This window comes from Phodopus roborovskii, unplaced genomic scaffold (genome assembly GCF_943737965.1).
Source record: "Phodopus roborovskii unplaced genomic scaffold, PHOROB, whole genome shotgun sequence".
NCBI classification, from domain to species: domain Eukaryota; kingdom Metazoa; phylum Chordata; class Mammalia; order Rodentia; family Cricetidae; genus Phodopus; species Phodopus roborovskii.
Window position 1 is genome coordinate 18,712,675 of NW_026126407.1, and position 13,230 is coordinate 18,725,904.

The following is a 13,230-nucleotide window of genomic DNA, read 5'->3' on the forward strand; positions in this document are numbered from 1 at the left end:
TATTCACTGTCTTTCTAAAATTAAGAACTATGAGAAAATGAGCAAACCAAGTTACCCACAATATGTATAAATCAGAGGAAAGACACTGAAGTCTTTTTATGAAATATGCTTTATCAATACCTTCATATCTATATAGTAAGTATTTATTTATTTGAGACAGGGTTTCACTATGTAGCTTTGGCTGGTTTGGAACTCACTATGTAGACCAGGCTGGTCTCAAACCCTCTGCCTCCCAAGTGCTGGGATTAAAGGTATGCACTATACCCAGTACATATTAACTTTAAAAGATGCAGTTTAAAAGAAAATTATTAGCTTGTTACCTGTTCATAGCCTTTGAGTAGGAGAGCAGAAGCATGAATGGACCCAACTCAAAAGAATTCAAAAGTGAATTCTGAGTGCTGTAGTTCCAGAAAAACATGCTTCCAATTGTTTTTCACTTTAGGTTTTTATTTTTTCTTTCCAGAAAAGACCTGGTTTAATTATTGAGTGTAATGCATTTTATGGCCTTTCTCCCAGACTTCCCACCCCCAAATTACATGCCATAACATCCAATACAAAGAATATATTCATATTATGAATCATAATAAGAAGATGAATATTTTGTGAAATCCATCTCCTAAAGAAAACCTAGATTACCAATCCCTGACCTGCTTGGCTTTATTGCTTCATTTCAATGAAACTAAAAAGCTTCTGCACAGCTAAAGAAACAATCAACAGAATGAAGAGAAAGGACACAGAGTGAGAGGAAATCTTTGCCAGCTATATATGACAGAGGGTTTAATATTCAGAATATACAACAAAGAGCCCCCTTCCCCCACCCCTGAAAAGAAACCTGAACCAAAATGTCTAAAAACAAATGACCCATTAAAAAAAAAAATGGGCCCAGTGATACCTGACTGGAGAAATATCAAAAACAGAAAATAGCTAAGTAATACTTCAAAAAATGTTCTTCATCTCTAGCAATTAGAGAAATGCAAATCAAAACAACTTTGAAATTTATTTTACTCAGAATGGCAAAAAATCAACAGAACAACCAACACAAATGCTGGAGGTGACGTAGAGAAAAGGTAACACTGTTGGTAGAATTGCAAACTGCCATACCACTATGGAAAACAGGATGGAGAATTCTCAAAAAGCCCAGAGGTGGAAGGTAAGCTCCTATTGCTAAAGGCACCATGCACTTCAGAAATGGGTGCCAAGGACCTCTGAGCTGGAACATACTTGGATGTTCCCTCCCTAAAGACTGGCTTTCACAATTCAAGCTTCCAAAGGAGAAAGGCAACTGTCTTAGTCACTGCTCTGCTGTGAGGAGATACTATGACTAAGGCAACTCTTATAAGAAAAATCATTTAAGTTGGGCTTGCTTACAGTTTCAGAGTTTTAGATCATTGTCATCATGGCAAGGATGCAGACAGGCATGGTGCTGGAGGAGTAGTTGAGAACTACATCCTGATTTGGAGGCAAAGAAAGAGACTGGATCTGGCATGGGGTTTTGAACCCTTAAAGCCCACTCCCAGGGACACATGTCCTTCAAAAAGACCACACACCCTAATACTTCTCAAATAGTGGCATTTCCTGGTGTCAAAGCATTCAAAATATATGGGCCTATATATGGCATTCTTATTCAAAACACCTCAGCAAACAAGTCTTACCCAGCCATAACACCTATGAACCATAGCAAGGCGAGCGTGCCATGATGCCCCATGGGTACAGTAGTGGCACACATAACATGGAGGTAATCAACAGCTCTCTAATTGGACTTGATACCAGCTTAACAAAAGAGACATCGTAACTTATATTAGAAACCTAGCCAACTACCCAATGCTAGTGAAATCCTGGTTAATGGAGAACATTACATTAATTTACTAAACCAGCCTATTCCCTAAAAACAATCTATAAACATCTGTTCTTACACCTAGAGATAAGAGTAGTCTTCATGCCTTATCAAGGAAACTTCTCTTTATAACAGATAGAGAACATAACAGAAAACCACAACCAGTCAAAATGCAGAGTTGTCAAGCCTAGTCACAATGGATACACCTAGAAAAACATCCCCATACCTAATGCTCAGGGAACAGAAGAAGGGGCAGGAAGAATGTAAGAGCTGTAAGATCATGCCTCAAAAACAGTCATTTTGGGAGTAGGGTTTACATTGGTGAGAAAACTCTGAGTTCAGTCCTCAGTGGGGCAGCTCATGCTTGGTATGAGTGAGGCTTTCATTCAACCCTCACCACAATACAAAACAAACCACCAATGGTGGCATCTAAAATAACCATTTTCTAGTGAAAATGCTGTGTGTTCATTTAGAAAGCTTTTAAAAGCATGAATGAATTTTAAATACTCAAAGATAACCCTGCTTACTTACATATATTTCTATTATAAACTGAAGTACTATGAGGTTGTCTTAGGTTGGGTGTGGTTGTACACACCTGTAATCTAGCATTTGGGAGGCTGAGTCAGGAGGATCACAAGTTGGAGGCCAACCTAGTCTGTACCATAAAATTTTATTTTAAAAAGAAGTGACTTCTTTGGCTGTTGTCACTAGGTCTTCCATGGACTTGTGCTCTACACACTGCTGGGACCCCATCCATTTCTCCCAGAACTGGGAGGAAGCTGGTGTGGAGGACATTTATTACCACGCCTTCCAGTGCATTGAGGAAACTTCAGGTTCATAGTCTTCTAGCCATGCCTCTACAGGTTCATTCTGATGGTGCATTTATTATGGCCCAGGGAGTTGCATGATCCTATAAGCTTTGTGTGGCTGAACCAAGAAAGAAGGCATATGCAGATTTCTTCAGACAATGATTCCAAGAAAGATTTTGGAGATACAAGTAAGGACGGTATCTTTCAGTGTTCAAAGTGATTTAAGAACGTAAAGAATTATTTGGATTGAGCTCCACAGAAGTTTATCACTAAGCTATATTCCTGAACTATGAAACATGAATATGTGGACTACAGAGTAGTTTTTCTCAATAAATAAACAATTAAGAATTACATGGACAAGAAGGAGGAGAAAGAGAGGGAAAAATAATTAAACTATATTAGAATCAATTTTTCTTGTTTGTTTTTGCAGTACAAGGGATGCATCCCCGGCCTTCCACATGCTGTATACATGATCTGCCATTGAGCTACACTCTAGTGTAGTGTGGTGTTGCTGAGCGGTGGTGGCGCACACTTTTAAACCCAGCACTCAGAAGGCAGAGGCAGGCAGATCTCTGTGAATTCGAGATCAGCCTGGCTTACAGAGTGAGTTCCAGGATGGTCAAGGCTACACAGTGAAAACCTGTCTCCTACCCTCCCCACAAAAAAAGCATGGTGTTTAAGGGCTTTGTAAAATTCTGTCACACTCATATATCATACCTTATTTAGTTCATCACTGTAAGCAATCTTTATCTTTTCCAATTTTTAAAATAATTATAAATGAAAATATAATAAATCTGTAATTACATCTTTATAGACACCTGCTGTGGAACAATTTGTACACTATAAATATGTATTATTCTCATTCTTAATAAAAATCTGATTGGCCAATAGCTAGGAAGGATTGGGGGAGCAGAAAGGATGCTGCAAAAAGGAAGGCAGAGTCTGAGGAAACGCCACGGGACACAGAACAAGCAGGGCGGGAAGCGTGCACATGAGGTAGACAAGCCTGAGGCAGAGCGCAGACTAATAGAAATGGGTTAGTTTAAGTTTAAAAGCTAGCTAAAAATAAATCTAAGCTACTGGTCAAGCAGTTATAATCAATATTAGGTCTCTGAGTGGTTATTTGGAAAGTGGCTGGCAGAACAGAGCTGATTCTAGTCCTGCCAAAAAACTCCGCCCACAAATGGCGCCCAAGCATCCAGCAGCTACATCCACGTAAGACTTGAAAAAGCTTAAAAAGGGTTCTAAACACACAAAAATGGAGTCAAATGCAGCTTCCTAATTTCCTGTCTCTCATGCCAGCCACAGTACTGTGTCTCCCGACAACTGCCTGCCACCATGGACTACTGACATGCACTAAGCTAAGCTACACAGGTGATGGTTGACAGATCCAATTTAAGATCCATTTCATGTGTTTAAAAAACAATACAGATGCTCAGTAAAGAGACATTCAGATTGGGGAAAAAAGAAACCTCTAGATGGGTTACATTGTGTTTAAAAATATACAGAGGCTTGGGAAAGAAAAGGGTACAGACAATCATAGATTAAAAAATAGTTTAAAAATTATAAAGTCCTTAAAAAGGAATAGAGTAAAAATATAATAGACCACATAAGATGGTAAATACACTGTCTGCATTCTGTATGTTATTGTGTTGTCTATATTTTCTGATTGCTAGTGAAATGACAGCTGCTAAAACACATTGGATTATGAAAACTGCTGAATTAAACCAACCTCTATGTTTTAAAAATGTCTTGATTTCAAAATGGAGGTCAAAAGATAGTACTTTGTTTTCTTAACTCTCAGAGTATAAACTGTCTGATGCTCTGAATAAAGTTGGGTATTGCATGAGACTTTAGTCCGCCTCATTTTTAGGCCTGGTTCTCCCAGGTTCAAGCTGCCAATTGTAAACAATACAATGCTAGTATTTTTGAAAACTTATAACTACTTTATTTACTTACTTATTTATATTTTTCAAGACAGGGTTTCTTTGTGCAGTCCTGGCTGTCCTAGAACTAGCTCTACAGCCCAGGCTGTCCTTGAACTCACAGAGATACACCTGCTTCTGCCTCCCTAGCGCTAGGATTAAAGGTACCACCACAGCCAGCCTGCTAGAGATTTAAAAGAAGCTTTTACATGCAGCTCACTCTTCTGTGCTCAGGGATTTGGAGTCACAGGGCTTGTGCTACAGAACAGACACTAAAACCTCTGGGGAGGTAGGAGTCACACTTCCCTTTCTTTGGGGACAGGCAAGAAACGAAAAGAAATATGCTGTGCACATCTTCATTGTACACATAACTATGCACATCTTTTGTCACCACCTACCAGCTGGGACAGTAGAGCCCAATAACCATCTCTCCTGAAAGGGACTGCCTACACTCAGGAGCCTCAGCTGCACTTCCAGCAGAAACAGCCTGTCAACAGCACCTTGATGGCCCCTCTCCTGACTGCCCATCACCTCAAACACCATCCTCTGCTCTGTCCTGCCTGAGCCCTTTGCACTAACTGTCCCTCTGCTTGGGATCCCTTTCATACTTGTCTGCACAGGCTGAGTGACTGATTAGAACTGCAGTGATATGGAGAGGTTGCAGAGCCTAAACTTTACTTCCTCTTATGGGAGGATTAGTTCTCTAAATAGTCATCCCTTGCCAATCTTTGTGTCAGACCTAACATTCAGTGATTAACAGACAAAAACCATTTGGAAATTACAGACTTCCACTAACCCAAAAGCTAAGAATGTCATCAGAATGCATCTGAGTCCTGTAGCAGAGATTCCACCATCTTTCTCTGACGGCCTCTCTGATGCTTCCACCAATGAATTTTCAAAATACCTTGATTTATAACTCTCTGTTTTGTTACTACAGAACTTGGTTGTAGGATAATCTTTCTGTACAGTGTAAAGATGTGTCTCTGTCAAGGCACCTTCTGATTGGTTTAATAGGTGGGACTCCCAGGGAGAGAGAGAAACCAGGGGGAAGATCGAAAGGCAGATATTCGCCAGTAAGAGAGGAGGAAACTGGACACACTGTATAGAGGAGAGCCATGTGGGAGAATGTGGACTAATGTAAATGGATTAAGTTAAAATTTAACAGTTAGTTGGGAGCAAGCCAAACTAAGGCCAAACTTTGATAATTAATAAGAAGTCTCTATCATTACTTGAGAGCTGGTGGTTGATGGGGGAGTTCTTCTGTATATATATTTCTCTTATTGGTTGATGAATAAAATACTGATTGTCCAATAGAGGCAGGAAGACAGGTGGGCTAGGAGATGTGGAGAATGCTGGGGAGAGAGGCAGAGAGAGGCGACCAACAGATGCTATCCTGTCGAAGGAGTAACATGCCGGATTTTGGGTAAGCCACAGCCTGGTGACAATACATAGATTAATAGAAATGGGTTAATAATTAAAAGAAAGATAGCCAATAAGAAGCCTAACCCATCGGCCAAATACTTTAAATTTAATATAGCATCCATGTGTTTATTTCAAGTGGGACCAGGTGGAACAGAAACTTTTGTCTACAGGTGGTCCAAAGAAAGTCTGACTATAAACCTTTTCTACTCTGGAACATGGGGCCTGGAGTAACCTAGCTCTGTGTTTGCTGGGACATGCTCCCTCAAATTTGACTGTGGTGTTGTATTGTGTGTGTGTGTGTGTTTGTTTTTTCTATCAACAGTATGACTAATTATTTTGGTGACCTTCTAAATGTATTCTAAAACTACTTTCTTCATATTCAACACTCACTTAACTGTCTCCCAGGTCAGGTTTGGAAGTATACCTCTGATACTCTACCTTCCCTAGAATTGTCATAAATCAAAACTATCAGAAGTGTTACTGACACTGCTGGCCTAAGGCTGATGCAACACTCATCTATGCTGAGGGCAGCAATCAAATCTCCCCATCCATCTGTTCTTCCCCGCATCCCCAATGTGGCACTGGGGGCTGAACTCAGGGTCCAGCACATGACAAACAAGTAACATCTAGGACACAGCATCCAGTTTTCAACTACTGCTTCTCCCACAGCCTTTCAGTCTTACTTTCAGCCTTGTGAGATGGGAAGCTAAAATGTGAGTCACAGTGACTGGTGGGAGGCTCTGGGAGGAAACAATCTTGGTGATTGAGTTTCTCATCTTTCCTAAGCCTTAAATTATCCCACTTTGCAGCTTGCTATGGCGACGATTTTAGGAAGTGGGCCTTTGGAGATGGTTGGGTCCCCTGATGGGATTAGTGTCCTTACAAAAGGGGCCTGAGAATTGTCTCACCCCTTTCACCATGTAATGGCTCCACCAGAGATGTCACCTATGAAACAGGAATAGGTTTTCCTTGATCTCTGATTTCCTAACTCTTAACTGTGAAAAGTAACTCCCTATTGTCTGTAAACCATCTGTTCTGTGGTATTTTGCTGTAACAACCTGAAAGGGCTAAGACGGGTGTTCAGGCAATTCTGGTATGTGGGCAACATGGAAGACCCCAGCCTAAAGTGTTCTCTTGACAGTTATGTGCCTCAAGAAGGAGCCATGAGGTTTGTGGGTGACCTGACTGTAGATGCAGCAGTTTAAACAGCATTTGTTTAGCAGCATTCTCTGTTTTTGTTTCTACATGTTGAGGGCAGAGGCCCTAAAAAGAATCAGCTCCCAAACTCAATTAACAAGATTTCACACTTGTTAACTTTGACCTGACCTGACCTGACCTGGACAGAATCCAGGCATGGCAGGGCCCTAGGAACACAGCCAAGGTGCCCTGTGAGACAACTATGCCTTGTGCTGCTTAGGAGGTAACAGAGAGCTTTGCAGAGATTTGGAGTCAATTCCATGCAATCCTGGTCAGGTGAACGAAGGCAAAAGGAAAAGCAAAGGATCTCTTCAGCCCAACTGGCTGAAGCATCTGCAACCATCAACCTCACAAACACGGAGCACCCCACGAGGCATGTTGTGGGTACCAACAGGACCTCAGTAATTCAATGCTTAATGGCTGTCAGGCAGGGACCCTGAGGCAGAGAACTGGTGTTTAGAGCCTCCCTTACACACTTGTCTATTTCAAAGCAACACCTGGCCAGGCAGAAGACAGTGAGGTAGAAAGTTATTTGAAATAAAAACTCATATGGCTACTGGTCTTTAAAGATTATGAACCATCTGAACTTTCAAGAATTGGTTCTGGCCTCTTAATTCTGAGAGAGTAAGTACGCAACAGTCCAGAGTACAATGTGTACAAACTGGTCTAGCTAGAGAATAGTTTGACAAAGGTGCAAGAGAAACACATGTGTGATTTATACTTCTTCCTAAACTTACAGACATTTAACCATGAGTGAAAAATTTTCTTCAAACACAGCAAGCTGTGGGTTTCATCAAACACAAAAATATTTTGAAAACTTAATCCAAGATAGTCACAAAACAACAAGAAGTTTTTCTATAGCAGGAAATACTTTTCTCTCAATTGACTGGAAATATACTGTCAATCTCCTTCCCTCCATCTAATTTAATTATAACTTCATGCCACAAAGGGCCAATTTATTCTGAAAATTGTAATTGTCTTTTAACTCCTCTTGCCCCTTCCCTGGACCCACTTCTGTAGGAGAGAAATGACGGCACCCAGCCAGAGATGACCGCACTGGGCTCAGCCACAGCTGAGGCTAATTACTCTGTTTGATTGTTTTCTTCCATTTTCCATTACCTCCCCCGCCCCTCAACACACACAATCAGCATTCTCTTGCTTCTTTTGCTTCTCCATTCCCTCAGCAGCATGGCTGACAAGTGGAGAGACACTGTCATTTGTTTCCATTTGTTGGCAGCTCACACTGTAGAGTGGGCTTACACAGGGTAAACACTTCATACCTTAGAATGGGCTTACACAGGGTAAACAGAAATGCTAGAGGGATAAAAATGGGCTAGAAGCAAGTGTGTCCTCTGGGATCCTTGGTTATTACCCATGAACATGACCATATTTTAAGTTTTGTGACATAAAAGGAGAATTTTAAAAAAAAATATCAAGATAAATATTTCTGGGTAGACCCTGATATTTAAACTATTGTATGGTTAATAGAACAGGAGGAATCTCAGCTCTGCTTCTCAGCTAACTGAGCTGAGTCTTAGTCAAACCATGGTTTTTTTCTAGCTACTTTCTCAGTCCTGGCTACTTTCAAAAGCTTGAGCTTAGGAAGGTGTGTTACAATGTCAGAATCTTCCGAAGTGTTAGCAAAAAGGAGACTGGAAGCCAAGGGAAAGAATGTAAAAGGAGTATCCACTTAGTGCTAACTATAGAAAAATAAAGCTTCAGTATAAATTTCTGACCTAGAACTTAGAGGTCAGCCTGTTTCTACCTTCAGAGTGTTGATATTAAAGGTGTGTGCCATCACTCCTGGCCCCCAGATAAATGATTCCTAAGCAGAATACAAAAAGCACTTGACCCCTTGAGAAAATCTGGAACTAATCAAATTTAGTACAAATTAAGAGCTCTGGGATGGCAAGACATGGCTCAGCAGGAGAAGCACCTGCTTTGATTCCTGAAGCTCACATAAATGTGGACGGAACTGATTCTAAAAAGCTGTCTTCTGATCTCCACAGGTACACTGTGGTGGCAGCCATGTGTCCACATACAAGCACACAAACATGAAAATTGAAAAAAAAAACACGAAAAATTGTATTAAGAGTTTTGATTCTCAAGAGTGAAATTTCTCAAGTCATATTAAAGAATCTGTGATACACTTATTTAATAAAGAACTTATATACAGAATATAGACAGACTTTTAAATTAAGATTTATGTTTTATTTTACCTGTACATGACTGTCTTGCCTGCACCTTTGCATGTGCATCTGAAGGTGTCAAGATGCCCTGGCAAAGATGGTTGTGAGGCACTGTGTGAGAGCTGGGAACTGAACTCAGGTGTTTTAGAAGGGCAAGGAGTGTTCTTAACCTGGAGTCACCTCTCTAGCCCATACAAAGAATTTTTAAAAACATTAAAGAAAAAAAAAACCCTAAAATTATTTTAAAGATGGGCAGGAGCTTGGCAAGCAGCTCAGTGGCAGAGTGTGTAATTTGTAGGAGGCTCCATGCTCCATCCTGAGGGCTGAAAGTAAATACAAAGTAAATACATAAAGATGAAAGGCCTGACTAGTTACATCTCTACAGAGAGGCTGTCCAAATTATATAGGCTCAATCTCATTAGTCAACAGGCTAGCAAAAATCAAAACCATACCGAGTTACTACTATACCTCTACCCAAAGACCATGAGTGAGGAAAACAGCATGTTGCTAAGAACACACAAAAACAGATCTCCCATAAATGGCTGGTGGGATGGACAACACAGAATTACCTAGAAATCTGCTTGACATCACCTATTATATTTGAATATGAGCATGCAGTAAGGCCTAGGCACTCCATCCCTAAGAGCATATTAAGCACAGATAAGAGTATCAAGAGTAGATAAGTAAAGTTACCAAATAGCAAGGAAAATAAATTATAGCAACAAAGGACAAACTTACTAAAAATATTGTGTGAAAATATGCAAATATTATATTTCATTCCTTCCACCTAAAAGCTGAAAAAAGACATCACTACTCAAGCACTCACACCTTTACAAGGAGAAGGAAAGGGGCACACAGGTACCTCAGAGAACAGCAAGGGACTCTGGCTGGAAAGTCATGACAGGCTTGTGGGAACTGGAGATGCTACTTCAGGATGTGGTTTCTGACTGGGTTTTTAATTTCATAATGATTAATGAGACTCTAATTCATGCACTTTTACCTTTGTGTATGTTATTTCATAATAAAAAGTTTAAACCTATATCAGGTATCACTTCCTTGTCTGCTCTTCTCAGAAAGTAAACACCACCCTAGACAAACAAAACTAAACTAAATAAAAAAACCCCTAGAGCTACAAAAACAAAAAACAGATGGAAAAACTTGGGGAGCCTTTATGCAAATGAGGAAAAGCTGCCCTCTTTGGGGAGATGTTTTAGGGTGGTGTGCGGGAAAAGCTTCCCTTCCCACAGCAGGTGTGAGTACTCATAGATAAGACAGTCTGTGGGGTGAATTGCAGACTGGCCTTCTGTCCCCCCCAACCCCCTTCTCATTGAGAGGCCTTTGCATAGTACAGTATACAAATATCATACCCTCCCTGGAAGTCATGGATGAGAGAACAGAGATGATATTATATGCAAATAGGGCTACCAGAATGCCCAGCTGGCAACACTGCTTCTTACCGCATAACCTTCTGTCTTCTTCTGACACCATTTCAGGAGTGCATTGCGCTTAGAGCCACCATACTCCCGGGCCAAGGCTGCCAGAGGGTCTCTTCTTTCAACACTGATTACAAAGAAGAACACATGGTTAAGGACGGTGCTGGGGATATGGTTGTTTTGTTCTTCTTTTGAGACAAGGGCTCATGCGGCTCAGGGTGGCCTTGAATTCACTCTATAGGCAAGGATGACTCTGACCTCTTGATCTTCCTACCTCCACTAGGATTATAGGCATGTACTACCACATCTGGCAAGATGCTGGCTTTGTTTGTTTGTTTGTTTGTTTTGTTTTCCAAGACATGGTCTGTCTGTATAGGCCTGGCTGTTCTAGAACTCACTTAGTAGACCAACCTGGCCTGGAACTCACAGAAATCTGACTGCTTCTACTTCCTGAGTGCTGGGATTAAAAGTATGTACTACCACTGCCTGGTTAAGATGCTGACTTTTAAAACCCTCAAGTGTGTTAAAAAAAAAAAAAAAAACTAGATAAGAAAAAGTCAAAATGTATGTTTATTCAAATGGTACACTAAAGAAAGAGCCAAATTCATCACAATAAAAAATACATTATGTCATCCAGGCAATGGTGGTACACAACTTTTGTCCCAGCATGTGAGAGGCCAAGGTAGGTGGATCTCTGTGAGTTTGAGGCCAGCCTTGTCTACAGAGCAAGTTCCAGGGCAGCCAGAGAACACAGAGAAACCTTGTCTCAAAAAACCAAACCAAACTAAACCAAAAGAAAACAAACCTCCCCTCTACACATTACATGGCTACACTTAAATATGTAAAAGGCAAATGAAGAGAGCAGAGTAAGACTGTAAACTAGCTGTTACGAGAGGTTCTGGGAGTAGAGAGGAAGGGGAAATTCATAAAATAAAATGATTGACTCAGAGTCTTTGCCCAGTTTATGGACCATAGATTCTGAGCATAGGATGAGCCAAAGTTGAGATGACATCACTAGTATAATATCTTAGCATCCTAAGAGCAAGTTTTAGCAACCCATCCTTGGCCTCTCTCAACAATGACATTAATTTTTATGCTAACCAAAATTACTCAAATTCTAGTAAGAGATTTCAGATAATACAGTACCTCCTAGCAGGGGTCATGGATTCAGAAATATACTGCTATAGCAGTTTTGTACAGTATTCTTTTTCCCTAATACTATCCACAACAGGGCAGGGAAAGAAAGACTCACCAAAGGGTAAAAAACTACAATGGAATAGGAGTTATCAATCTACCACTAAGGTAGATAGATATAATTGAGACACAGACTCAAGAATGTTCAAGGATATACTCTTATATTGGTAAAAAGATAACCAACTACATGCCAACAAGCAAACAGATAAGTTGATATCCAATCACATTCATGGGATACACCACAGTAAGAAAAAGTATTGCAGTTATGTAATATTACATGTTCCCACCTTACCACGGGTCCAAAGCAACAGGACCAAGAGATCACAGACTACAACTTTCAAACCATGAGCCAAAGCAAACCTTTTCTTTGGATAGATTAGTCATCTCAGGTTATACTACGGAAAGCTAATTAATAAAAGGGCCTTCCTCCACTGGCCCATCCTTGGCTCTTCCCCTTCTCAGCATGGACACAAAACTTTCTGCAAAGTTCTCCCCTGTGTCTGACCGGGCCAGGAAAAGAACACAACTGCCTTCAGTCATCATTTATCGGCCAGATCAACCATGGAAGAAAACCCCGGTCAAGCTCCACAACTAGAGCACAGAACTATGTTCCAAGTCGTCTGCTCAAAAAGTAGTTCACCACCTTCCTAAAACCCACCTGATCCCCCTCTCCTCCTCTTCCCAGGAAGAGGGTATTTAGGTTTTGACTAGTCAACTTTTCCTTTCAATCTCGTACTTTGTACATGTTTCTGCACATTGACAAAATTTTGCAAGTTTTCCTTGTTGACCTATTGCCAGTTTACTCCATAAGCTAAAATCATCAAGCCTCTGGAGGAAACTTAGTAAGAGAACTTTTGTATGTGTGTGGAGAGTGAGAACGTATGCATGAAGGCACATATGTATGTGCATGAGTGTGGAGGGTAGAGGTTGGTGTCAACTATCCTACTGATGAGGATGTCCTACTGTATGCTGCAAATATGTGTTGCTTTTATTGGTTGATAAACAAAGTTGATTTGGCCAATGGCCAGGCAAAATATAACTAGGTGGTAAACCCAAGCAAAGAGGAAGAGAGAAGGAAGGCAGAGTCAGGAAAACGTTGTGTAGCCGCTGAAAGAGTAACACGCTGGAGCATTACTGATAAGCCACAGTTTCATGGCAACACATAGATTAATAGAAATAGGTTAATTTATAAGAAAGAGCTAGTCAGAGCTAGCCAAACAATTAAAC

The 13,230-nt window shown here is 40.6% G+C and overlaps 1 protein-coding gene across 3 annotated transcripts in view; it reads right to left on the bottom strand.

Moving 5' to 3' along the window:
• Window positions 1–13,230, bottom strand: part of Specc1 (sperm antigen with calponin homology and coiled-coil domains 1) — a 258,219-nt gene that overhangs the window by 48,964 nt on the left and 196,025 nt on the right. For all 3 annotated transcript variants that reach the window (XM_051180438.1, XM_051180440.1, XM_051180439.1), the window contains one exon: window positions 10,834–10,936. In XM_051180438.1, the coding sequence (XP_051036395.1) occupies window positions 10,834–10,936 (103 nt within the window). The remainder of the gene's footprint in view (window positions 1–10,833; window positions 10,937–13,230) is intronic.